The sequence below is a fragment of the Xyrauchen texanus genome, chromosome 25, assembly GCF_025860055.1.
Source record: "Xyrauchen texanus isolate HMW12.3.18 chromosome 25, RBS_HiC_50CHRs, whole genome shotgun sequence".
In the NCBI taxonomy this organism is placed as follows: Eukaryota; Metazoa; Chordata; class Actinopteri; order Cypriniformes; family Catostomidae; genus Xyrauchen; species Xyrauchen texanus.
In genome coordinates, this window is record NC_068300.1 from 30,124,372 (window position 1) to 30,149,605 (window position 25,234).

General features: G+C 39.1%; 1 protein-coding gene across 1 annotated transcript in view; it reads right to left on the minus strand.

Moving 5' to 3' along the window:
• plxnb1a (plexin b1a) overlaps positions 1–25,234 on the minus strand; it is a 104,843-nt gene that overhangs the window by 34,554 nt on the left and 45,055 nt on the right. Inside the window, exons 2-4 of the mRNA XM_052092084.1 lie at positions 8,319–8,398; positions 3,785–4,892; positions 1,075–1,257 (exon numbers count right to left, since the gene is read on the minus strand). Coding sequence (XP_051948044.1) covers positions 1,075–1,257; positions 3,785–4,870 — 1,269 coding nt within the window. The 5' untranslated portion in view covers positions 4,871–4,892; positions 8,319–8,398. The remainder of the gene's footprint in view (positions 1–1,074; positions 1,258–3,784; positions 4,893–8,318; positions 8,399–25,234) is intronic.

Consider the following 25,234-nt stretch of genomic DNA (forward strand, 5'->3'; position numbering starts at 1 on the left):
ACTCACAATTCATGCTGTCGTTCTGAATATCAGCAGAGTTGTGGTTCGACTGTTGGAAGCTAATAATGGGTAACTTACATTTCAGACACAATATTGCATGTAACGAAACTAGTTTTGTTACAATGTTGCAAATGAAAGAACTGGAATTCTATGTAGCAAACACAGACTGGCTGAGTGATACATAAAGTGAAATTTTAAGTGCTGTAACACAAAATACAACATTGTTTATTCAGTCAAAGTAAAGGACCAGAACTCACTGTAGAATAATTACAAGTATTACTTAAGGAGATTGAAATGGAAAATATAGGCAAAATACAGAATAATACAAATTTGATTTTATTCTGGTTTAATTTCTGGAATAACAGTACTGGTCAGTACATAATGTATTTGACTTATGTTCCATTTATTAATGAGATGGAGTTCATTTCATTTAGACTACGTTTAAAGAGGTGTAGTCCCAAAGACAACTTAAAAAAATATATGCAAGTGATTTACAATGAAAACAATTTTTCATCTATATGTCAGTCACATTTCACAGAAAAATGTCACGCAAGCTTGTGGGCAATGACAATGACTTGCAAAATAGTCAAAATAGCAGAGAACAGTGTTTTACAGACATGGGTAGGCCTGGGTCATGTAGTGCTGTCTAAAAAATAACCAAACACTATGGTTTAACCTTTGACCATCTAGACATGCAAATACTTGTATCCTACAACCACTGTAAGACTTGGACGCAACTTTTATCTGTGCTTAAATTTCAGCTCAGGAGCGTCCTGTTCTTATGATCTTTGTAAGAATGAGACTACAGTGGTCTCTGAGCAATCAGTACTGTGTTTTATATAGCATGGTTTGTGGTGAAAGGCTGTTCTGAGTTCCAACAGAGGACACACAAAAAAGCTTCAGGTATGCTTTTTCTGCACAATTTGGCTTTGACACATTTGCCCAGTGTGCAAAATCACTTTAGCTGCTTAAGCAGACAGATAATATTACCATATTAGGTGGACTGATATTTCCCTGGTGGTTTTGAAAAGTGAGTGATAAATCATACATAAATCTCATTTTCATGCCACATACCTTATGCAAATTTCCTTGAGAGTCACCCAGGAAAACAATGGTATGGTCTTCCTTTACACTAACCGCCACAGCAGTCAGACGGGCGGCTGGACTGTCCAATATGGATTTGGCTTCAACTGGTTCCCGGCTCGCCATTGGACTTGGGGTGTGGTCTGAACCACAGGGATAAGCATTTAGGGTGTTCTGGTTGACCAAAAAAAAAAATGTTTTGTGACTTTAGTTTTGGCAGACACATTCAAATATTCTCCAGTTTCATCGTGTGTACTGCATAAGTCTTTTTGTAGGATTTTAGTTCCAAGTCTGTTGTCTCAAGGCTGTCAAATCCTCTTAGTTCAGAAAATCAGATTAGATAAAGATTATCTTGGTCTTATCCTAAGACTGCAAGGTTGCTCCTTTCTTTGTGACAAATTTGCTCTAGTAGTCTTTGAAAAATCGAGCCTGACTGTCATGTCATTTTCTCTCATAATGAGAGGTGATCTGGGTTTCTGTTTGTGTCCGAGTCTAAGCTTTAGGGAAAACAAATGCAGATCATGAAAAATATGTTTGACATTTTGAGGATTTGTGAGAAACAAAAATAAGTGTGTTTCTGGGTGGTGCTGTTTGTCTTATCAACCTACTTAAAGCCCTAACTTAACCCTAACCTTAAAATTTAAATTCTGCCATCATTTACTCACCCTCATTTTGTTTCAAACTGTATGACTAACTTTCTTCCTTAAAACAAGAAAGGAGATGGTTAAGAACGTTCATGCTGCTCTTTTCTATAAAATGAATGTGAAAGGACGTGGTTGAGCTCTGACACCATGACAACAAAGTATCATAAAAGTATTATAAATGCACATTTACTTACTTGTGCACTATATTTCAAGTCATCTGAAATCATATGATATCTTTGTTTTTTCCTGAAAATCTTACCCTCCATTGCAGCTCAAAATCTTTACTCGCACTATTGCATATTCCACATGCAATATTTGATGTTCGTTGGCATCAGATCTGCCGTGATGCGTCTTGACATGCCATATTTGACTACACATGAAACCAATTGAGATTTGAGAGCTATTATGAGGAGAAGATTTTAGGCAAATAACAACTTACAGTAAAAAAAATAAAGAGTAACAACAAAGCTATCGTATAACTTCAGCAGACTTGGAATATAGCGCATAATTTGTACGGACTACCTTTAACAACAAATACTGTACTTATGTTGTTTTATTCTTTTTGGAGCTTGGCATGGCATCCTTCACCATTTACTTTCATTGGGCCATATTTAAGAATGTTTTCACAAATGATTTACAAAGCTATTTGTTCCACTATTGTTTCCATATAAGGCCCATTGTATGGAATAAAAGCAGAAACATTCTGCCTAACATCTTCTTTTGTGTTCCAAGGAAGAAAGTAAGTTTCTGGATATCTAACCCTATATCTAACCTCTATAGACAAATATTCCCTACCTCCTCTACTAGCAGACATCATTAGGGTAGTTTAGGCTTGTTGGTTTTATTGATCCTAACAATGTTGTTCTAGGAGCTAACAGGCCAGGGATCTGCCTCTACATGGAGGTCATAAAGAGGTTGTATGTCTGTGAGCCCACATCCTTGAGGCGTGTGATTAGTCTAGAGGCCTTGTTAGGCCTACTGCAGGTAGGCTTGCCTTATGCTCAACAAATAGTAAAAATATAATTCATTATGGCAGTCACAGGGGCAAAAGTGATTTCCTTGGAAATTAATGAGAGGCAATATATCTAAATGAGGATAAACGTTGGTTTGAATACAACGTAAGAGGAAAATGATGTGGTCCAGTTCTCTAGAGTTGCATTGTGGGCATCATTTTCCTATTTTCCCAGACTTTTCAATCAAAGCTGTACTACTATACGGATTATGTGGGAGTGCTTGACCTCAAAACCTATTTATATGGATAATTTATATGTGTAAAGTTACAATGTGAAAACAGTCTATAAGTGAACTGCATCTGGCAAATGTTCCTGTAAAATAAACAACACTGTTACACCATGTCGTAACCAGGCGTGACTCAACAAGATTCAAGTGTCATTTTTCTGTCCTCACATAAGGTTTTTTAACACTATGATTTGCCGTCTGTTATAACCTTGGGTTAACCCTGTGTTGATATACATTTAAACACTCCTAAATTTGAAAGGGGTTTAGCACCACTTTTAACTCTGGGTTTTGAAGAATTTTTGTGTGATTATACCAAATTACAGACCCAAAGGTATACAGTGTGAAACAAAATAAGGAGCTAAAATGTTACAGCGAATAGTTTAGCAACATTCAACATGCTTTCTGGTGTCCATGTAAACATAGTCAATGTTATTAACATCATAAATAAGTAAATATTTATGTGACCACATATTGTTGACAAATGTGTGAAATCTCCCAAGGAATAGAGGTTAAACACAACAATTTAAAAGTAAAAATCAACTGAAAATGAAATGCTGTGCTGCTAAGTGACGAAATCACAACTTGAACATATTTGAAGTTTAAAATACAGCTTTATGTAGTATGATTTTGGACCAATGAGATTTCACTGTGGCTTATTACCAACAACATTTTCACAGTCACGACTGGTTAGGACAATTCAGAATAACATGGAACAGGTAATTTATTGCTTGTCAAATATATTGTGACATGCTTTGTTTGGGCATGGTATAAGAATTATATTAGCTACTCATTACATTATACTGTACGTATTTACTCACAGTGGGCAGGTTGGCACAACTTGATTTAACTTCGTACTCAATGTAGGCCACTTTGTTGCCACCTTTCTCCCCATCTTGTGTGTAGCACAGGTCTCGTGTAGAATCAATACTTTGGTCTACTTCATCCAAAGCGTACACACACAATGCCGATTCCTCACTGGGTCCACTAGCAGTACTAAACGCTGTTGAAAACACTCCCATTAAAACCTGTGAGTCTCCAGATTCCACACCTCCAACCTGCGCACCCTGGAGGAGATTGTAGTTCCTGCCTGTTGAGCTTGAGCGACACATGAGTGGTACTTCAACGTAGGAGTAATATGCTTGATCGTCAAGACACACTCGAGCCACATACGTCCGATACTCCCTTGAGGCAGCTTTCAGGTCACGTCTATAGAATAAAAAGTAGACGTGGTTGCGTCTGGCAAAAGTAGCCACAAAATTGTGATCGTATTCAGAGAGCCGTCCAGCAACAGCGAGTTTGGCGGTTTCCTCATAGGAGAACACAGGCTTTGTTGAAAGTTGACGCGTAGACACCGGTGGGTGACTGCTGGTGTAGCCTCGCCCAACGTAGAGGATGGGATCTTTGTCTTGTGGTCGCACTACAAGTCCAACCGTTGAAGTGGTAGGGTCATTAGCCGCTACGTACTGCGTATCAACAGGTCTCTCGGCAGAAAATATAACTTCATTCACATTATCTAGGCTGCGTTTCTGGCACGTTCCCTGGTGTGCGCTGCCACAGGTGATGAGCTGACGGGAATAGGGATCCACTAACAGTAGCTTGTTGTGGTTGTTAACTAGTCCAGCCTGAGGACAGTTCTCTAGTGTTACCGGAGGCAGACAGTCTTTGCTGTCTCTCAAAGGGCCGGTTCTCTCATCTACTTCAAGCCAGAGGCCACCAAGACCAGCAAGCTGGAACAGATGGTCTCGTGCCCCCACATAGACTGTTCCTATGTTGGGGTCAGGGTGCAATGCCAGGTGCTGGAAGACCGTGTCATTGAAAGAGAAGCGGGGATAACTGCTATAGACCCTTGGGGCTCCCAGAATGCCCAGGAGGAGGGAATGAAGCAGGGTGAAGAAGAGGGCCATCCCACACTGCACTGCAAAAACACTGAGCAAACAGAAAAGTGACACAAATCAGTGACACAAAGTTAAAATTTTAACTTTAGCTCAGAAAACAACTTGGCAAACATTGTGCAGTTAGTTAAAAACATTTTATACATAACTTTCAGTACAAAGGAAGAATAATAATCAATACAATTTTATGTTTTTAGTAGTATAATAGAAATATAATGCCCTGTTGAATAGAAAATTCAGGGTTACCTCTCCTTTTGACCAAATAATTTCTATGACTTTTCGAATTGTTCGTCATTACTGGATGAGGACTTACAAGAATAATTTTTTATAGATTGCACACACAAATAGCAATTTTTACTGATCAAATATATTTCACTGAGCTGAACACATACATATGTACATGCACAACACACACACACACACACACACACACACACACACACACACACACACACACACACACACACACATCTTCATTATATTTGTGTTTAATTTTACTTTTTCAAATTTAATTTATTTGATTGACTTTTCTTAAAAAGGCTTAAAATAAACTTCAAAATTCCCTGATATTCCCAGGTTTTCCATGAACTTGGAATCCCTGAATTTAAATGAATAAAATAGGGATGCATCTAGATGTCATTTCTAGGCCAATACCAATAATTCAAAGCTCACTGTGGCCATTAAGATAACTGGTAAGTTTACTTTATGCTTTTAAAAAGGTGCACTTTTTTCCTGGTATATACGTATATAATCGTGATGACTCACATGAGATGAAGACTCAAGTCATATCAGTTACTTTATAAAAGCTGTTTTCCTCAACATAAAGAGGGTCCCCTAATGGGGGCTGCCATTTTGAGATCACATGACCAGCTGAATATAACTCACTTAATCTCAGTAACTGCCCTGTTATTGGTTTTCTTTTACTCATGAATTATATTACTCAAGTCTGACTTTGAAAAGTAGATTTCTGTAATGACATCTTTAACTGAAAACTATTAGATTTGAATGATGCTGCATCCAAGCCTCTAGGTGTCAGTGTAAGTCCAGTGTAAGACATGAAGAAAACCTTTCTGAGTGCACCTTTAACGCGTTAAACCGTAAGATCACTAAACTAAACAAAGAGAGAATAATGAACTTTAAACTGATTAACAACTACTCGAAATAGGTGTTGTTTAAAAGCTTGGAATCTGACCAACTCTTCTGCTGATATTTAAGTTTTGGCAGATGTAATGTGAACCAGAAGTGTGACTAGATTACATATGCACAGTCAGGTCCATAAATATTGGGACATTGACACAATTCTAATCTTTTTGGCTCTATACACCACCACAATGGATTTGAAATGAAACGCACAAGATGTGCTTTAACTGCAGACTTTCAGCTTTAATTTGAGGGTATTTACATCCAAATCATGTAGGAATTACAACAGTTTGTATATGTGCCTCCCACTTTTTAAGGGACCAAATGTAATGGGACAATTGGCTGCTCAGCTGTTCCATGACCAGGTGTGTATTATTCCCTCATTATCCCATTTACAAGGAGCAGATAAAAGGTCCAGAGTTCATTTCAAGTGTGCTATTTGCATTTGGAATCTGTTGCTGTCAACTCTCAATATGAGATCCAAAGAGCTGTCACTATCAGTGAAGCAAGCCATCATTAGGCTGAAAAATCAAAACAAACCCATCAGAGATAGCAAAAACATTAGGTGTGGCCAAATCAACTGTTTGGAACATTCTTAAAAAGAAAGAACGCACCGGTGAGCTCAGCAACACCAAAAGACCCGGAAGACCATGGAAAACAACTGTGGTGGATGACCGAAGAATTCTTTCCCTGGTGAAGAAAACACCCTTCACAACAGTTGGCCAGATCAAGAACACTCTCCAGGAGGTAGGTGTATGTGTGTCAAAGTCAACAATCAAGAGAAGAATTCACCAGGGTGAATACAGAGGGTTCACCACAAGATGTAAAGCATTGGTGAGCCTCAAAAACAGGAAGGCCAGATTAGAGTTTGCCAAACAACATCTAAAAAAGCCTTCACAGTTCTGGAACAACATCCTATGGACAGATGAGACAAAGATCAACGTGTACCAGAGTGATGGGAAGAGAAGAGTATGGAGAAGGAAAGGAACTGCTCATGATCCAAAGCATACCACCTCATCAGTGAAGCTTGGTGGTGGTAGTGTCATGGCGTGGGCATGTATGGCTGCCAATGGAACTGGTTCTCTTGTATTTATTGATGATGTGACTGCTGACAAAAGCAGCAGGATGAATTCTGAAGTGTTTCGGGCAATACTATCTGCTCATATTCAGCCAAATGCTTCAGAACTCATTGGACGGCGCTTCACAGTACAGATGGACAATGACCCGAAGCATACTGCGAAAGCAACCAAAGAGTTTTTTAAGGAAAGAAGTGGAATGTTATGCAATGGCCAAGTCAATCACCTGACCTGAATCCGATTGAGCATGCATTTCACATGCTGAAGACAAAACTGAAGGAAAATGCCCCAAGAACAAGCAGGAACTGAAGACAGTTGCAGTAGAGGCCTGGCAGAGCATCACCAGGGATGAAACCCAGCGTCTGGTGATGTCTATGCGTTCCAGACTTCAGGCTGTAATTGACTGCAAAGGATTTGCAACCAAGTATTAAAAAGTGAAAGTTTGATTTATGATTGTTAATCTGTCCCATTACTTTTGGTCCATTAAAAAGTGGGAGGCACATATACAAACTGTTGTAATTCCTACACCGTTCACCTGATTTGGATGTAAATACCCTCAAATTAAAGCTGAAAGTCTGCAGTTAAAGCACATCTTGTTAGTTTAATTTCAAATCCATTGTGGTGGTGTATAGAGCCAAAAAGATTAGAATTGTGTCGATGTCCCAATATTTATGGACCTGACTGTATTCTAATTAAATTACACTTGCATCCATTTTTTGTCTCCATTTTTATGAGTAGGTAATCCATGTATTGAGTCCATTTGTATGAGTATTTATGATAATGTTTGTTTCATGTCCATTTGCATGAGTGTTTATGGTTATCCAGATATATCACTAAATTAAACAGAGAATAACAAACTTTAAACTTATGAAATACTGAAATAAACCTAAATTAGATGATACATTAACAACATTTAACGAACACTAAACAACAAAAAGCAGCAGTACCATACTACAGTGACTATATCAGATGGTAATACCAAAGTAAGAATATAGAGTACTTTGAAATATACCATGGTACTGGTCTGGTGCTAAAATGTACTAAAAGATTACCATGGTATTACCATTGAAAACACTGATAATACCACACTACTTTATGTGGGTGTATACATATAAAGAATAAAGGGGTCTCCTAAATAAATGAAATATAAATCTGACAAAACACGAAAGTTTTTAAATGGGGTCCATTCAAAATAACAATGCTTATAAAACATGCCAGTTATGTTTGAAAAATAGCACACATACCATTAGTCAGACATACAAGGTTTGGGAGGCTGCTGTCCTCTGGGTTATCCAGTGGCATAGCACATGCCTGTGGAGACGGCCTGTGAGGGTAGAAAAATATGCCAATGAGCTCTTACACAGAGCAGAATTTAGCAATCTAAAGATAAGAGGCGTAATGCCACTGTAGCTCATGGGAGACAGCTGTTGAGCTGAGCAATCCTGCCCTGACAGGAAATTGGATGATATAGGCCCTAAGTCACCATCAGATCCCTAATGCATTGCTCTGCAGTAGTAGACTGGCAGTGATCCTGAAGTGTGCAAAGGCAAACTGTCCATGATGTTTTATTTCAAGTCAAGTCAAGTGGTTTTTATTGTCGTTTCAACCATATACAGTTAGTACAGTACACAGCAAAACGAGACAACGTTCCTCCAGGACCATGGTGCTACATAAAAACAACAAAGGACCAACATAGGACCACATGAGACTACACAACGAAATAAAATACCTATATAAACTACCTATATATACCTATATAAAGTGCACGTGCAAACATGTGCAAAAAGTACAGGACAGTACAACAAATTACTGACAATGAACAGGACAATAGACAGTGCAGCGCCGACCAGTACTCAGTAGTGCAAAAAGATGACAGTTTCTAAAAATGTAAACATAACATACTATGAGATAGTGTTCTATGCACATAGCAGTTACTGAGGTAGCAGACAGTTATAAAGTGACAGTAATTAAAGTGCAACTCAGGACACGTGTGTGTCAAACCAGTCTCTGAGTATTGAGGAGTCTGATGGCTTGGGGGAAGAAGCTGTTACACAGTCTGGCCGTGAGGGCCTGAATGCTTCGGTACCTCTTGCCAGACGGGAGGAGGGTAAAGAGTTTGTGTGAGGGGTGTGTGGGGTCAGTCCACAATGCTGGTTGCTTTGCGGATACAGTGTTTTTTTGTAAATGTCTTTGATGGAGGGAAGAGAGACCCCAATGATCTTCTCAGCTGTCCTCACTATCCTCTGCAGGGCTTTGCGGTCCGAAACGGTGCAAGTCCCAAACCAGGCAGTGATGCAGCTGCTCAGGATGCTCTCAATAGTCCCTCTATAGAATGTAGTGAGGATGGGGGTTGGGAGATGTGCTTTCCTCAGCCTTCGAAGAAAGTAGAGACGCTGCTGGGCTTTCTTGGTGATAGAGCTGGTGTTGAGGGACCAGGTGAGGTTCTCCGCCAAGTGAACACCAAGGAATTTGGTGCTTTTGACGATCTCCACAGAGGAGCCGTCGATGTTCAGCGGAGTGTGTTCACCTTGTGCTCTCCTAAAGTCAACAACCATCTCTTTTGTTTTGTCGACATTCAGGGACAGGTTGTTGGCTCTACACCAGTTCGTCAGCCGCTGCACCTCCTCTCTGTATGCTGACTCGTTGTTCTTGCTGATGAGACCCACCACGGTCGTGTCATCGGCGAACTTGATGAAGTGATTCGAGCTGTGCATTGCTGCACAGTCGTGAGTCAGCAGAGTGAACAGCAGTGGACTGAGCACACAGCCCTGGGGGCCCCAGTGCTCAGTGTGGTGGTGGTGGAGATGCTGTTCCCGATCCGGACTGACTGAGGTCTCCCAGTCAGGAAGTCCAGGATCCAGTTGCAGAGGGAGGTGTCCAGGCCCAGCAGGTTCAGCTTTCCAATCAGGTGCTGGGGAATGATTGTGTTGAATGCTGAGCTGAAATCTATGAACAGCATTCGAACGTATGAGTCCTTATTGTCTAGGTGGGTGAGGGCCAGATGGAGGGTTGTGGTGATGGCATCGTCCGTTGAACGGTTTGAACGATACGCAAACTGCAGTGGGTCTAGTGAGGGGGGCAGCTGGGTCTTAATCTGCCTCATGACGAGCCTCTCGAAGCACTTCATGATGATGGGTGTAAGTGCGACGGGACGGTAGTCGTTGAGGCAGGACACTGAAGACTTCTTTGGCATGGGGATGATGGTGGTGGCCTTGAAGCACGTTGGAACAATGGCGCTGCTCAGAGAGATGTTGAAGATGTCGGTAAGAACATCTGCTAGCTGGTCTGCACATCCTCTGATTATTTGAATCAGATGTGATTAATATATGATTTCATTATAGGATGGTAGTCTCTGCTTTCTTGAGGCAATTCAAACTGACCTAAACAATCAAAAAGATAAAAGTGAAATAATGTGATTTGACACTGGACTGACTGGGTGTTATGGCCCAGCATCACCCTTGAGTCACAATTTCCCTAAGTGCAGCACCATTACTTTCATATAAAACATTTACTCCTTTACAGTGTTTTGGCAGGTTAGTGACTCCAATTAAATACATGTTAATTGTAGCTGTGTTAATTTACTTTGGCTTGCCTGCTAACAAATTTGACACACATTAACTGGTTATGACTATGTATGTAGTAAATTTGAAATTAAAGGAATAGTTCACCCAAAAAGGAAAATTGGGCCATAACTTTTGCACTCTTCATGTTGTTCCTGTATGACTTACTTTCTTATGCGGAACACGATTGGAACTTATTCATTAATATCTCTGTTTGTCTTTTCAATACAAAATTTATATGGTTTCTAGTTGCCAAATTACAAACTTTAAGGATTCAGATGGTAACTGATGAAACAGTCGATAGCTTAAAGATAATTTGTGTCATAAATAAGTGAGATTCGATACACCCTGATTCTTAACTGTTGAAGAAGACAATATATCAAAGAATTCAATATCCTCGAGCTCTGGAGACATTAAAAGACATTTACATGCTCAAGCTATTTCCCCGCAGCGGCAGACCGAAATCCCCGGACTCAATTCGGATGATGAACTGAAATAAATCCTACTTGAATTGATAAATGTGTCAGCAATGCTGACGAAGGACATTGCAGACTTGGAGGATCTTGCTGTAATACGTCGACTGATCACTTCCATGGAGACAAAATTCACAGAGTTGGTTACAAGAGTGGGGGACGTCGAGAAATGGACCGATTATCTGGAGTCATCGGAGAGGGAATTAGCTGCTAACCCGCTAGCAACCGAGGTGGATTTGGAACGCGTTTGGGAAAAACTGGAGGATTTAGAGAATCATAATCAACGAAACGACATCCGAATTATTGGAATTCCTGAGCAGGAGGAAGGCCAATATATGGTAACATTCCTAGACGAGCTCTTCCTGAGTCTGCTCGACATAACTGGCCATAAGCTGGAAACAGAGCAAGCTCACAGGGTCCCGGTTCGGATTTTTGGTGCTTATGCCTCCTGTTGGCTGGAGTTGGTTTTGTGGAATATTTCTTGCAGGACATTGGAGTGAGTTTGACTGCATGAAGAACTGAACGGCCCTTGTTTTTTTGTGTTGGTTCTGCTAGTGGCTGAAGCTTGTTTGTTGGAGGAACACACCTTCAGGACAGTTATGTGAATGAATCTACAATTTTTTTTGTGTTTATTCCACTTATTAGCTGGACTTTGTTTTATAGATTATTTTCTGTTATGTAATTCTGTCTCACAAAATCTGTATAGAAACACCAGACTTGAGCAATCCGAGGGCAAAGTTGTCTCGGGGGCTCTCGTAAGCATACATGAACTGTTTGAGTTAGGAGGGATGGACGCCGCTTGGGGCTGTCTTGCACAGATGGATTATGTTACTTTATAGACACCCGGTAGCACCGGTACAAACAAATTGATTCATTTCAGATTATTTCACTCCGGATATGTAGGGTTGCCCTCTTTCCCCATAATTGTCTTGACCTGGAACCATTAGCAGCCGCGATATGGAAGCAGGACAATTTCTTTCAGGGGTGCTGGCGGGAGGTATGGCAATATCCTTTTGCTTTACGCAGATTATATATTACTATTCCTCTCCGACACTACTAGATCTATGCCTTGCCTCCACAGAATGATTAATTCCTTTTCTAAATTCTCGAGATACAGAGTCAATTGGTCTAAATCCGAAGCTTTGGCACTGACAGCATACTGCCCAGCTCCTGACCCATATATGCATGATTTTACGATTGGCAGATTATATAAATCACATGGAGTTAATTTTGACCCCTTAATAAAAAGCTTCATTTAATTTATCTATGATTGGGAAGGATAATGTTATTAAAATGAATTGTATTCCAAAATTCAACTACCTACTACACTCTCTCCCCATTGAAGTTCCCTTTGTTTATTTTAAACAATTTGATAGAATTGCTAAATCCTTTATCTGGAATGGTAAACATTCTCGGATGTATTTTAACAAGTTACACAGGCCAAATGACAAAGGTGGGTTAGGTCTCCCAAGGATTCTGTTTTACTATTACGCCTTTGGTCTCAGACATTTGGTGCATTGGTCACTTCCACCTGAGAGTGCCCCTTCCTGGCTCCTATCTTGCCATTGCAAAGTCTTTTAACCAAGCTGCCCAGAGAAGTAAAGACACATCCCATTATCTCGCACATGCATTTAGTGTGGACAAAAATTTCTTGTGTGTTCATTTCAGACATTTACCTGAATGTTGCGGCAAGTATTTGGTTAAACCCTAAATTGTGCATTAACAAGTCCCTTTTCTGCTGGACAGAATGGATTGAGAAGGGTGTTACTACGCTTAGTGACCTGTATGAAAATGGAACGTTAAGATCCTTTGAAAATATAATACAGCGGTTTGGGATTCCCAGATCTCAATTCTTGACTTACAGCATCTACTCTGCACCACCTTTGGGTGTAGTGCACAGCCCCCTAAAGCAGCAGCCACTCTTGAGATAGTGCTTGTTGCTAGGGATGGGCAATTGTACTCGAGTACTCGAACGTGACAGCAACGATCAATCATAAAAACAATGTTCGTGAGTTTAAAAAAATACAGATTTTTCATTTTTTCTGATTGGTTAAAGCAGAATTTTGGGTGGCACCTTGAGCTATGATTGGTTAGTGTTGCCAGAGCATGCGGTCCAAAGTCCAGACCGAAGAACAGAGAGAAACATGGCTTCAAAGTTGCATAGTGATGTCTGGCTTCAATTCGACAAAATAGATGAAAATACAATTCAATGCAAGATGTGCAGCGCCAAGCAGTCACACAAATGTACCACAAGTACAATGCGTTATCATCTAGTATTTGTACATAAAATGTCTTGCGATACCAGACAGGCAACTCAGATGAGCATCACATCTTTTACCATCAGACAGATAGAGCCAGAAACAACAACAGCAGAAAGTACCGGAACACAAACTTATCCAGTACTGTTGCAACATTGGATCCAAGACACAAACATCTGAAGTTTCTTGAGACAGAGCTTCAAGAGAGAGAGAGAGAGAGAGAGAGAGAGAGAGAGTAAAGGAGCATCTGAAACAGCTTTAAGACACAGTTACAAATTCTGACACACCCATACAAACTGACTTTCAGCCTGATCGAGCAGCAATTACGGCACTCGACACACTTTTTGGTGAGGATTACGGCACGAGTGATTTTTGTTTGCGTGACACCGAAATCTAAAGTTACTTCAGTGAGCCATGCATCTCCGTAAACCAGGATCCTTTACTGTGGTGGAAGGTAAATGAGAATCGGTTTACAAAGCTAAGCATTGTACTTCGCTGTTCCTGCGACATCTGTTCCAGCGGAGCACGTTTTTTCCACCGCCGGCCTAATTGTGATTAGACTCGCACACGCCTCCCACCTGTGCATGTAAACCGACTCCTCTTTTTGAACAAAAATATGTAGGATGTATCCTACGTTTAAGTTTCATCAGTTGTGGTATATATACAGGATGTTTTTGTTTTGAGTTTTATAAATCATCCTGTCTGTTTTATTTACAATTAGCAGTTATTTGTTTAAACTTGTTAAACCTTTTTTCTGTAGCTTTGAAAATAAAAACTAAGCTGTTTGTTTTTGTTGTTGTTTCAAAAGCACAGTTGAAATATGCTGCTAAAGTAATATTGAAGACAATGTTTAATTTCAAAATTACAGTTGAATAAAGTAGCCTAAAAGCAATCATGTGTGTTCATTTTTAAATCACATCTGATAATAAAAACACAGAGACAAGTAAAATTAAATAAATTAGAAGACTTTATAAAATAATATATAATAAAACAAATGAATTGGCTCTATTTTTACTTACAATAACGAACGCAGAATTAAGGTTGAGTACTACAGAAATAGCTTATATTCGGAGAGATGATGAAAATCAACACTTTTTTTGTCACAGTATTTATCTTGTGATGAAAATATCCTTTAAATTATATTCATAATTCATCAATAATCATCATGTGTTGTTCAATAATTTAAGTCAGTTTTACTCAGACTAAAATGTCATCATTTTAGCCAATATATAGGCGATGTCCGCAATCACTTGATAAAGTAGATAAAAATACTGTAATGTAATCAGAAAAATACATAACATTATGAGAACAATATAGAATGTTGTGAATTCTTTTTGCTTGCCTGTGTTTCAGCGCGCTGTTAGAAGAGCGCATCCACAACGGGAGTTACACTCTCTGACTATAGCACGTAACTGCATTTGCATACTTTTGTGCAGATATAAGTTGTAATGTTACGTTTATGTTGTGTATTTAGGATATCTGATTAATCTCATAGGATGTGTCATAGAAAGTGCTTCAGTTTACTGGAGTTCATTTATTTTTCAGCTTCACCTAATGCAGCTATATTTCAGTTGTTTCTTTTCGTAACATTGATGCAGCATAAGCAGTGTTATTTTTTTATAGTCATATGTTCATGTTTTCATGTTATTTTATTTATTTAACATTAATTTTCATAATCTTATAATATTTTCATTATCTCCATGACGGACATGCCCCGCCCCTCGAGTACTCGTATTTTGAGACCTATCAATGATCGAAATAAGAAATTGACAAAAATGCCCATCCTAATACTTTGCGATCTACATCACCTGAAGCTGTTTGGAAAGTTTAGAGTGCATCTGGACTGTGAGCTGTGTAATTCTTCCAATCCTAAGTCAGGTGCGAGCTGCAGTGCTGCTCCCATCATTAGAGTGATCTAATGTTACATTAAATGAGATCAAATGACTATTCTACAACAAACATTTTTGTAGACAATTTTTTTATTGTCAACGTTGTCGATAAAGTCGACTAATCGTTTCAGCCCTAGTCTGTTGATATTTAATGTCTGACCACTAGGATGTATGTTGGGCATATATTGATAAAAGTTGATTCCGTGTTTTCATGCGTTGTTTGTGTGAATTTAAGTTTGGTATCAATAAAAATTATTAAATAAAAAATAAAAACAAATGCCTAATATTGTGTAGGTTCCCCTCTTGGTGCAAAAACAGCATCAACCTGCATTTCAGAATAGCATTCTGAGTTAATATTCTTCTAACCACAATACTGTTGCTGAGTTACTGTAGACTTTGTCAGTTCGAACTAGTCTAGCCATTCTCTATTGACCTCTCTCATAAACAAGGTGTTTCCATCCACAGAACTGCCGCTCACTGGATGTTTGTTTTTTTGGCACCATTCTGAGTAAACTTTACAGACTGTTGTGCGTGAAGATGCCAGGAGATCAACAATTACAGAAATACTCAAACCAGCCTGTCTGGGACCAACAATCATGCCACGGTCCAAAACACTGAAATCATATTTTACCCCATTCTGATGGTTAATGTGAACATTAACTGAAGCTCCTGACCCATATCAGCATGATTTTAGGCACTGCTGCCACACGATTGGGAGATTAGATAATCGCATGTATGTTTGTTGGTGCCAGATGGGCTGGTTTGAGTATTTCTGTAACTGCTGATCTCCTAGGATTTTCATACACAACAGTCTCTAGAATTTACTCGCACTTGCCATTTAGTCACAGTATGGAGCCCTTAAGTGCTTCAATTTAAAGCTTAACCAAGGACCCAAAAGTATCAAAAAATAAGTCCATGTGACTCGTGCATCATATTACAAGTTTTCTGAAGGCATATGATTGGATTTGGTGAGAAACAACCTGAAATGCAAATAATCTTTCTGCTAAAATAATCTTGACATCTGTTGCACATTCATGAGCACTATGAGAAAATCTTGTTTTTAGTGCTAAATGACACAACATCATTCTTAAGGCCAAAAAGCATACAAATGTTAGTATGGTAAGAAATGGTAGACCAGTTAGCAAGATATTAATATTATTGTACTAATAGCTAACAGGGCCAGTGCCTACGCCATTACCCTATTATGTAATACGCTATTATGTAAGATTTAATCGCTGAATATGCCACAAGTCAACAAAGACTTGAACTTGATTGAGTTATTATTAACCACATTAACCAAACTAAACAAATAAATGTGCCTTGATCTGACCTATTAACCGATTTTAAAGGTATTTTCCAAGCGGTCCTGTTGAGCATTGAGAATAAAACCCTCAATAATAGGTTTTACCCTGAAAAGCACCACAGACAAAAGAGCACAACCTCCACAGTTAGTGAACAGCTCACCGAATAATAGAACCTCGTTAGTGTGACTGCTTTTAAATCTTCACTAGAATAGGGATGCAGGTGGTGTTGATTTAACACCAACGAAAGCTAAGACCAACACAATACAGATTCTCCTCTTCATAGATCAGTCATAGAAAATGGGGGGAAGGGAAGAGACACAGAGAGAGAGAGAGACAGAGAGAGAGAAGGATTCCATGCAGGAATGACAAGCACTTCACCCTGTATTAAAGGATAAAACTCTCAGCTAGCCCCTCCAAATCGTCCCTGGACTGAAGGGAGTGTATTGTTTGGAATCGTTCCCAGGGGCATAGATACCGGCACTGGCAGGGTTACGTCGGGCCTACAAGGCATGTCTCACACAGCAGTGCAGCGAGGAGACTGACCCCCTCTGTCTGTTCTGTGACGGGCTGGCAGTGACTACACATTTTTATGGCCTCTAACAGAATGTTACACTGTAATGCCTCATTGGGCATGACAATGAACATGAAATGTTGAATGATTAAGATCCTATTTATCCATCTCTGGGGACAAAGCAGCCATTCACCACGTAGAAAGAGTATTGAAATGTAATTCACAGCATAAGAAACATCTTTTTACATATCAAACTGATTTTGCTGAAGGAGATATGTCTAAAAAAATATGGTGAATAGATGTTGCGAACACTTCTTGGATTTACAAAATATATACATTTTCCCATAAAGGCGTGAGAATAGAAAGAGGTTGGAGTGAGAGGCATAGAGAAAGTTAAATGAGATGGAGGGAACGCAAAAACAGAACATGAGCTTGAGAGAGAGTGTTATTAAAAGAGCTCTTGAACATAGAGGGGTATTGGAGCACTGCAGCATACTCTACATTCCAAACACTATTGTTGACCTTTCCATAGTTTAGTGTAGCCAGACTTTTGGCTGTCAGAACAAGTCTGGTCCACTTAACAGATTATTCTGACCAAGAACAGTCCATTTAGTCAGGAAGAGACTGTTTGAATGGCATGGAAAGGGACCAACAGTTAATTTAGTTTTTAAGTGCTGTTTGGATGTAGGGTTATCTGAAAAAGTTCATACTACAATAACTTGGGAAGCATGGGAAAAACAAATTCAAAAATTTGCACAACAGTGTCAGTCCACAATTGGTTGTCCAGAAAAAAGAACAATTTGTGTAAATGTGTATATCATTTGCATTTAGAATTTGTCTTTCCAAAACGAGGTTATTTTACAGATATAACTCAGAATAAACAGAATAGACTACCCTCCTTGTGGATCTAGTTTACTTGCCACTAAGTTCACCAAACAAAAAATACTCTTCAAAGATTTGATGCCACTAACTTTACAACTTTAATTATAAGTAGGGCTATTGATTTTAAGGAGTTCATAAAAAATTAAACACAATGAATCATGTCCCAGGACCATAATAAGGAATAGTTCTACCTTTGGAGCAATTCAAGCTTGAATTACCAGCTATTTTCAGCAGGGGACAGTACGTGAAACTCCAGCTGTATAGGCAATACGCATCTAACAGACAACAAACAACACTCAGGCTTGCTAAACACTATAACAGCACAACATCAGTATGGGTTCTTACGCTCAAACAAGAATGCAGGAATCTCAAAACACCATGAATGAGAGCTGCGTGCACAAGACGCACTGCGGTGCAAGGGGAAATTTTAAACAAGGCAAGAGAAAAGGCAGAGGAAAAGAAATACCCATGTGAAATGTGCGCAATTTTCTCCTGCCTTGTTTAAAATTTCACCTTGCACCGCAGCGCGTCTTGTGCGCGCAGCTCTCATTCATGGTGTCAGGTGCGTGCACAGCTCTCATGTAAACAAGCTGTTTTCACGACAGTTTCAAATGGATGAAGAGATGAATTAAAACTTATGTTTCACTCTGTTCCTCATACAACACACTATCTAGCTTCAGAAGAATTGAAATCTTAGGCATAAGTGTTATGGACGACTTTTGAAGGTGCTTTTATGTGTGCTTTCGGAGTTTGGACAATCACAATCCTCTCGTTCCTCAATCTTGTGTTTCACAGATGAAACAATACATTCTGGTTTTGAATGACGAGGGTGAGTTAATGATGGCTGGAAAAAGTCTGTTTTTATTTCGGTGATTATTAAAGTTTTCAGTATCATTAATCAGATGTAAATTATTGTTGAGAGGTCCTGATCGCTACCGAAGAACCAAATAGCCGTAGACAGCGCTGTCACATGATAATTGTTACTTTTTCAGAGCTGCAAGAATGGGACAATCACGGTCAGTATTACTGGTTGAGGATTTAAAAAATACATTTAGAGACTAATGAGGCTTATTTGCATTCATAGTAATAATCTTTGCAATTATCTTTTTCTCTCTCCCATTTTCTTCCCCATTTTGGAATGCCCAATTCGGTGTTGTAGTGCTTGTGTTGGCGTAGTGACTAGCCTCAATCCGGGTGGCAGAGGACAAATCTCAATTGCCTCCTTGTCTGAGACAGTCAATCCGTGCATCTTATCCTAGGCTTGTTGAGTGCATTATCGCGGAGACATAGCGCATGAGGAGACTTCATGCTATTCTCCGCAGCATTCACGCTCAACTCACCACACGTCCGACTGAGAGCGAGAACCACATTATAACGACCACGAGGAGGTTACCCCATGTGACTGTACCCTCCCTAGCAACCGGGCCAATTTGGTTGTTTAGGAGACCTGGCTGGAGTCACTCAGCTTGTCCTGGATTCGAACTTCCGACTCCAGGGGTGGTAGTCAGCGTCTTTACTCGCTGAGCTACCTAGGCCCCCAATTATCAGTTTTTATTAATGAAAGGGCACAAAACTTTTTCTTGTTTCAAAGGGGGACACAAAGGTGGGAAATTATTTTTCAAGTAAATGCGTTGCTAAGTAGTTGTTCCAGGTCTTGACCGCATAATGTTTCCTCATTGCTTCATCAAATTATTTCAGTTATCAAAGATCCATACAGGCTACTACAACAAAATAACCAATTAAAACAAAAGACATTGGTTAAGTACATCGGATAAGAATGACAAACAATGTCTATAATATCCTACATTTATTTCAATTTCGATTGAAAATTATCCTTGGGCTCCCTCTCTTTCTCTCGCTCTCTCTCTCACTTTCGCTCTCATCTTATCTCACCCACCCTCGTACATGCAACCACAGCAAAATAATGCACATCCGAGATGCAACAACCAACAACTAAGCTGCGTGTCGTGACCACATTACCACATCGGGTGTGCATTATTTTTCAATAACTCAATGGTCCGTTGTCAATTATTCCTTACTTAAACCATCAGAATGGGTAAAAAAGTAATCTCAGTGATTTCAACCGTGGCATGATTGTTGGTGCCAGATGGGCTGATCTCTTGGTATTTTCACACACAACAGTCACTAGTGTGTAAAGAGAATGGTGCAAAAAAACAAAAAACATCCAGCGAGCGGGCGAAAGCAGCTTGTTAATGACAGAGGAGAATGGCCAGGCTGGTCCAAGCGGACAGGAAGTTGGCAGTAACCCAAATAAAAATGCATTACAACAGTGCTATGCAGTAAAGCCTTTCTGACCACAAATCATGTCGAACATTGCGCAGATGTGGTACAGCAGCAGAACACCCCTCCAGGTACCACTACTGTCAGCTTAGAACAGGAAACGGAGGCTGCAGTGGCTCACCAAAACTAGACAGTAGACGATTGGAAAATCATCGCCTAGTTTGACAAATCTGGAGTTCTTTTGAGGTACACGAATGGCAGACCCACTGCAGCCTCAGTTTTCTGTTCTTGGCTGACAGAAGTGGAACCCAACGTGGTCTTCTGCTGTTCCCATCCACCTCAAGGTTCGACATGTTGTGCATTCTGAGCTGCTATTCTGCTCACTACTGTTGTACAGAATGGTTATCTGAGTCACTGTAGTCTTTCTATCAGCTCAAACTAGTCTGGCCATTCTTCGTTGACCTCTCTCATCAACAACGTGTTTTCATCCACAAAACTGCAACTCACTGGATGTTTTTTGATTTTCGTACCATTCTGTATACTGTGCGTGAAAATCTCAGGAGAACAGAAATACTCAAACCAGCCCATCTGGCACCAACAATCATGCCACAGTCGAAATCACTGAGATCATTTTGATGTGAACATTAACTGAAGCTCCTGACCCATATCTGCATAATTTTATACATTACACTGCTGCCACATGATTGGCTGATTAGTTCATTGCATGAATAAGTAGATGTACAGGTGTACATAGTAAAGTGGTCGGCGAGTATATGCAATTAATACGATAAATTAATCAGCATATACAGATCTTTTGTAGTTAACCACAATTAATCGTAGATTTTGAAACTGCTGAAATTTGACACAATATATACTTTTTGTTGTCAAAATGCATTTATTTCCATTTTAGGAAAGAAACCATTACAATTTGTAACAATAAAATTCTTTTATTTACATTTTCCAAACAAAACCTTCCACAGTATAAAGATAGAAATGCACTAATCGAGTTTGACTAATTGAAAGAACTAGTCCCCACATAGGTTGCATATTCATTGCAATGGGCATTAAATCTCTCAAACTCTCATCATCCACAATATTAATCTGCCAGCAGACTGTGACTATCATGACTATCATCACCAGCATCAAGGTTTGAACTCACCATGAAAAGCACTTGCAGACAAAAACATCTCATTCTGCATTTTGGTGATGGTTAAAGGGGACCTATTAAGCAAAATTCACTTTTACATGGTGTTTGTACATAAATGTGAGTCGGCAGTGTGTGTACACAACCACCCTACAATGTTAATGTCCACCCACTACTCTTTCTTATATTTCTATTAATCAAAAATAGTGTGTCAAAATGAATGTTTTACATTTCTGCTCTAAAGTGACGTCATGTTAGAGCAGGCCTTGCCCACGACTGGTGACAGACTCCACCATATTATCATAGATCCTTTCGACTGATCTACACACAGTCTGCCATTTTTTCCCACGCTGGAGCAGATACAGTGAAAAGAATAATGTCGCTCTGTTGTTGGCTGTAAAAGTGAACTTAAGAGTCTTCATGTACTCCCGGCATCAGAGCCACAAGTTTTGTTTTAGAAGGAAATATGCCCCAAAACATACAAAAATGTGTGTATGTTTGTGCAAATCATTCTACAATGGACTGCTTTGTGAATGTGTCAAAATAAAGGATTTTCAAAAAATTTGATTCTCAAGCATTAATCGGTACCAACAGTTTGTGTTCCAGCTTTATATTCTGAAGATGTAAGTATCGCACTTTATATTTTGTGAATGTTTGGAAATCGCCATTCCGAATGTGCTTGTTAGCTGATTCCATGGCTAATACAGCTAAAGTTACCATTGTCTCTGATTGTATTCACGGAGACCAGAGCTGTATCTTTATTTTTCATTTTTAACCCGAAAACGCTTACTGTCAGTTACCATTGTCTCTGATTGTATTCACTCTGATTGAGACCAGATTTACATCTGGAAAGGGGGTGGGGAACAGCAGCTCACTAAATCAGCATGTTTTTGATTCCACCCAAAAAGAGGCATTTATAACATGGTATAATAAATTATCCGTGGGATATTTTGAGCTGAAACTTCAGAGACACATTCTGGGGACACCTGAGGCTTATATTACATCTTGTAAAAAGGGGCATAATAGGTCTCCTTTAAGACTTGACCTGATTCTGTGGTAATTAAAATGCACCTTATAAGTCCCATCTGGGCTTGTTTTGCACATCAAATAGGGCTAAGAGCTCCTTTCTCCATCATTTTATCACTGACAGGGAAGCACTGTCAGAGATTCTTTTATTTATGGAGATAACAACCACTGCAGCTCAATCATAGGAGATTATTACGACAGTACCGCCCATTGAATGTCTATGGGACTGACACATTATGCTATTTTATGATAAGCTTGTAGGCTAATCTTGGTAGAAAGGGCTCTGGCACTGTGTCTGTTTGTGACGTGTGCATCAGTGTAATGACACCAGGTGGACACATTTCAAAGGTTCCGCAAGTGTTTATGCCATATTAATGGTAAATTCGTTAATCGCATTTAAGGAAAATAAACACGTTAAACTTTTTAAATGAATGCTATAAGGCGCTAATTCTGACAGCTCTATTAAAAACATTTTATCGATTGACAGCTCTAGTTATTAGTTCTTTCTCAAAAGCGGTCACTGTAGCAGCCCGGTATCTCGTTAACATGATTATGCCCAGGTGAAATTGTAAAAATATCTGCACCCTGAATCCTGGAAGTTGGGTAAAGCCAGACAATCAGAATACAGCTTGCCAAACTGAGAAGTTGCTTGACATTTTTCTGGGTAACATGCATCAGGTGGTCAGTGAATGAACTGAGGGCATATTGTTGGAGGCGGAAACTTACCTGTACACTCTCCAAACACAGTACTAATGCTTATGATTGTACAAAAAGTTGAAGGGTGCTTGGTAGAATTTTGCATAGTCAAAAAATTAAGAAAACTAGAGTAAAATGAGAATAACATGTGAAACTTTCTTAGAACATTGTATGATCCTAGCATTATCATACAGTGGCTCCAAAAAATATTAATACACTTAAGGCATATTTAAAAATATATGAATTTCATTGCATTGGATAGCAAAATTATAAACCAAGTGGAATTTATTAAGAGATACAGTGGAAATAAAAATGAATTACCTGCATTTAATTATAAATGTTTCTAAACTAATAACACACATATTGTTCTTGCACAAATTGAATACATCATTCAAACATTGGCAAACCTGGCATCTGATTAATTAAACGAGATTGTAGGTGTGATTAGGAGCTAATTTGACAAATAAAAAGCACTCAAACATTTTGAATTTGCTATTCTCAAGAAGAGAATATCTGCTGACAAGGATCACACTTCAGAAATGTTATTGCAACAAGATCTACCATTGTACAAAAGGGTTGGGCGATGTCCCCTAAATTGGCAGTTGACGATGTTGACAGTAAAACATCGCGATGGACGATGATATCGTCGGTGGGGTGGGGTGGAGCGGGGCGATTATATAATTTCATATAATTTTCAAATATTATATGAAAAATTATAATTTCGTTATTTTACTAACCCAACTAATGACTCGTCGGCGCTTTATCAGTAGGTTGCACGACACGTGAAACATTTTTTTTTTTAGCTTTCACTTAAGAAGAGTTGTGCACTTTTTATTTTACTATATCTCTTTACATAAATACTATTTTCCACTTAAAAACTATAATTTCGTTATTTTACTCACTGATGAGCAAAAGGTCGAGGCAGAAATGACCATGTACCTGCAGGAAATGGCCATTGATGGGGAAGAGGACCCGCTGACTTGGTGGAAAACGAACGACAAAAGGTTTCCGTTCATGGCAAGATTAGCACGGAAATATCTGTGCATATGTGCTACCAGTACTCCATCAGAGCGGGTCTTCAGCACAGCGGGTAGTGTAGTTACTCCAATCCGCAGCTTATTAAAACCAGATAAAGTGAATATGTTGGTATTTCTGGCCAGAAACATCGAAATTTAAACATGGTCTATGGTGAAAGATATTAGACTTCTTTACGCATTTTTCGCCATCCGTTGTGGAGCTATTCGATTTTGCATATTATTTTTTAAACGTTCATTTGTGTAGTTCATATGACCACTTTACAATATTTCAATAACATAATTTGTTTTGTAGCCTGTGCTGAAGTTAATTGTGCTGCTAATTATAAGTGAAATGTTAATGCCGAGTTTCGGTCTGAGTGTTGTTCCCGTTTTCTTGTTCTTTATTTGTTGTTCTTCTATGTTTTAATAAATGTGTGTTATTCATATTCACCTTGTTTCTTTCATTTGATTTGACATTATGGATTTATGGCCAAGGACATTTTTCTTTAAAAGTATTAACCAGGCAAAAGTTATTTGACGTTCGCTGGTCTGGGTTTATCTTAAACTGCCGCTTCAGTGTATACAAGAGCTATGTGACAATGAGCAAGATTTTCTGAGACACTACAACTACTAATAATTAATTAATAAAGGCTATTTTCTTGTAGACTACAACATAAAATATTTTAATCTAAATGTACAGTGTAAGACATGTAAAAAAAAGACAAGAAGCTAACAATGTCAAGATCAATATTTGTGTAGCCTGCCTGACACGGTATTTTCACAGACTAACACATCACGTCTCTGGCATATACTACAGTATTTAAAATAGCATATATGCATTAGTTACATTCTCAATTTAATTTACAGAGCAATCCCTGCAAAGTTTTTAGGTTAACTATAGAAGAGACTAGGATTAGTGAGTCACACTAACAAGACTCGCAAAAGGGGGGCGTGGCATCACGATGGTGGCTCTACATCGTGATGTTGGTCAGCCATCACGATGGACGATGATATCGTCCATCGGCACAACCCTATTGTACAATATAGGCTATACATTATCACAATACCAAAATGTCAGTAGTTGCTAGTGAAATTGGAGCATTCTCAAGACCAACAAATAAAAACACTAATATGTTAATTATGGAAGAATGATTTCAAGT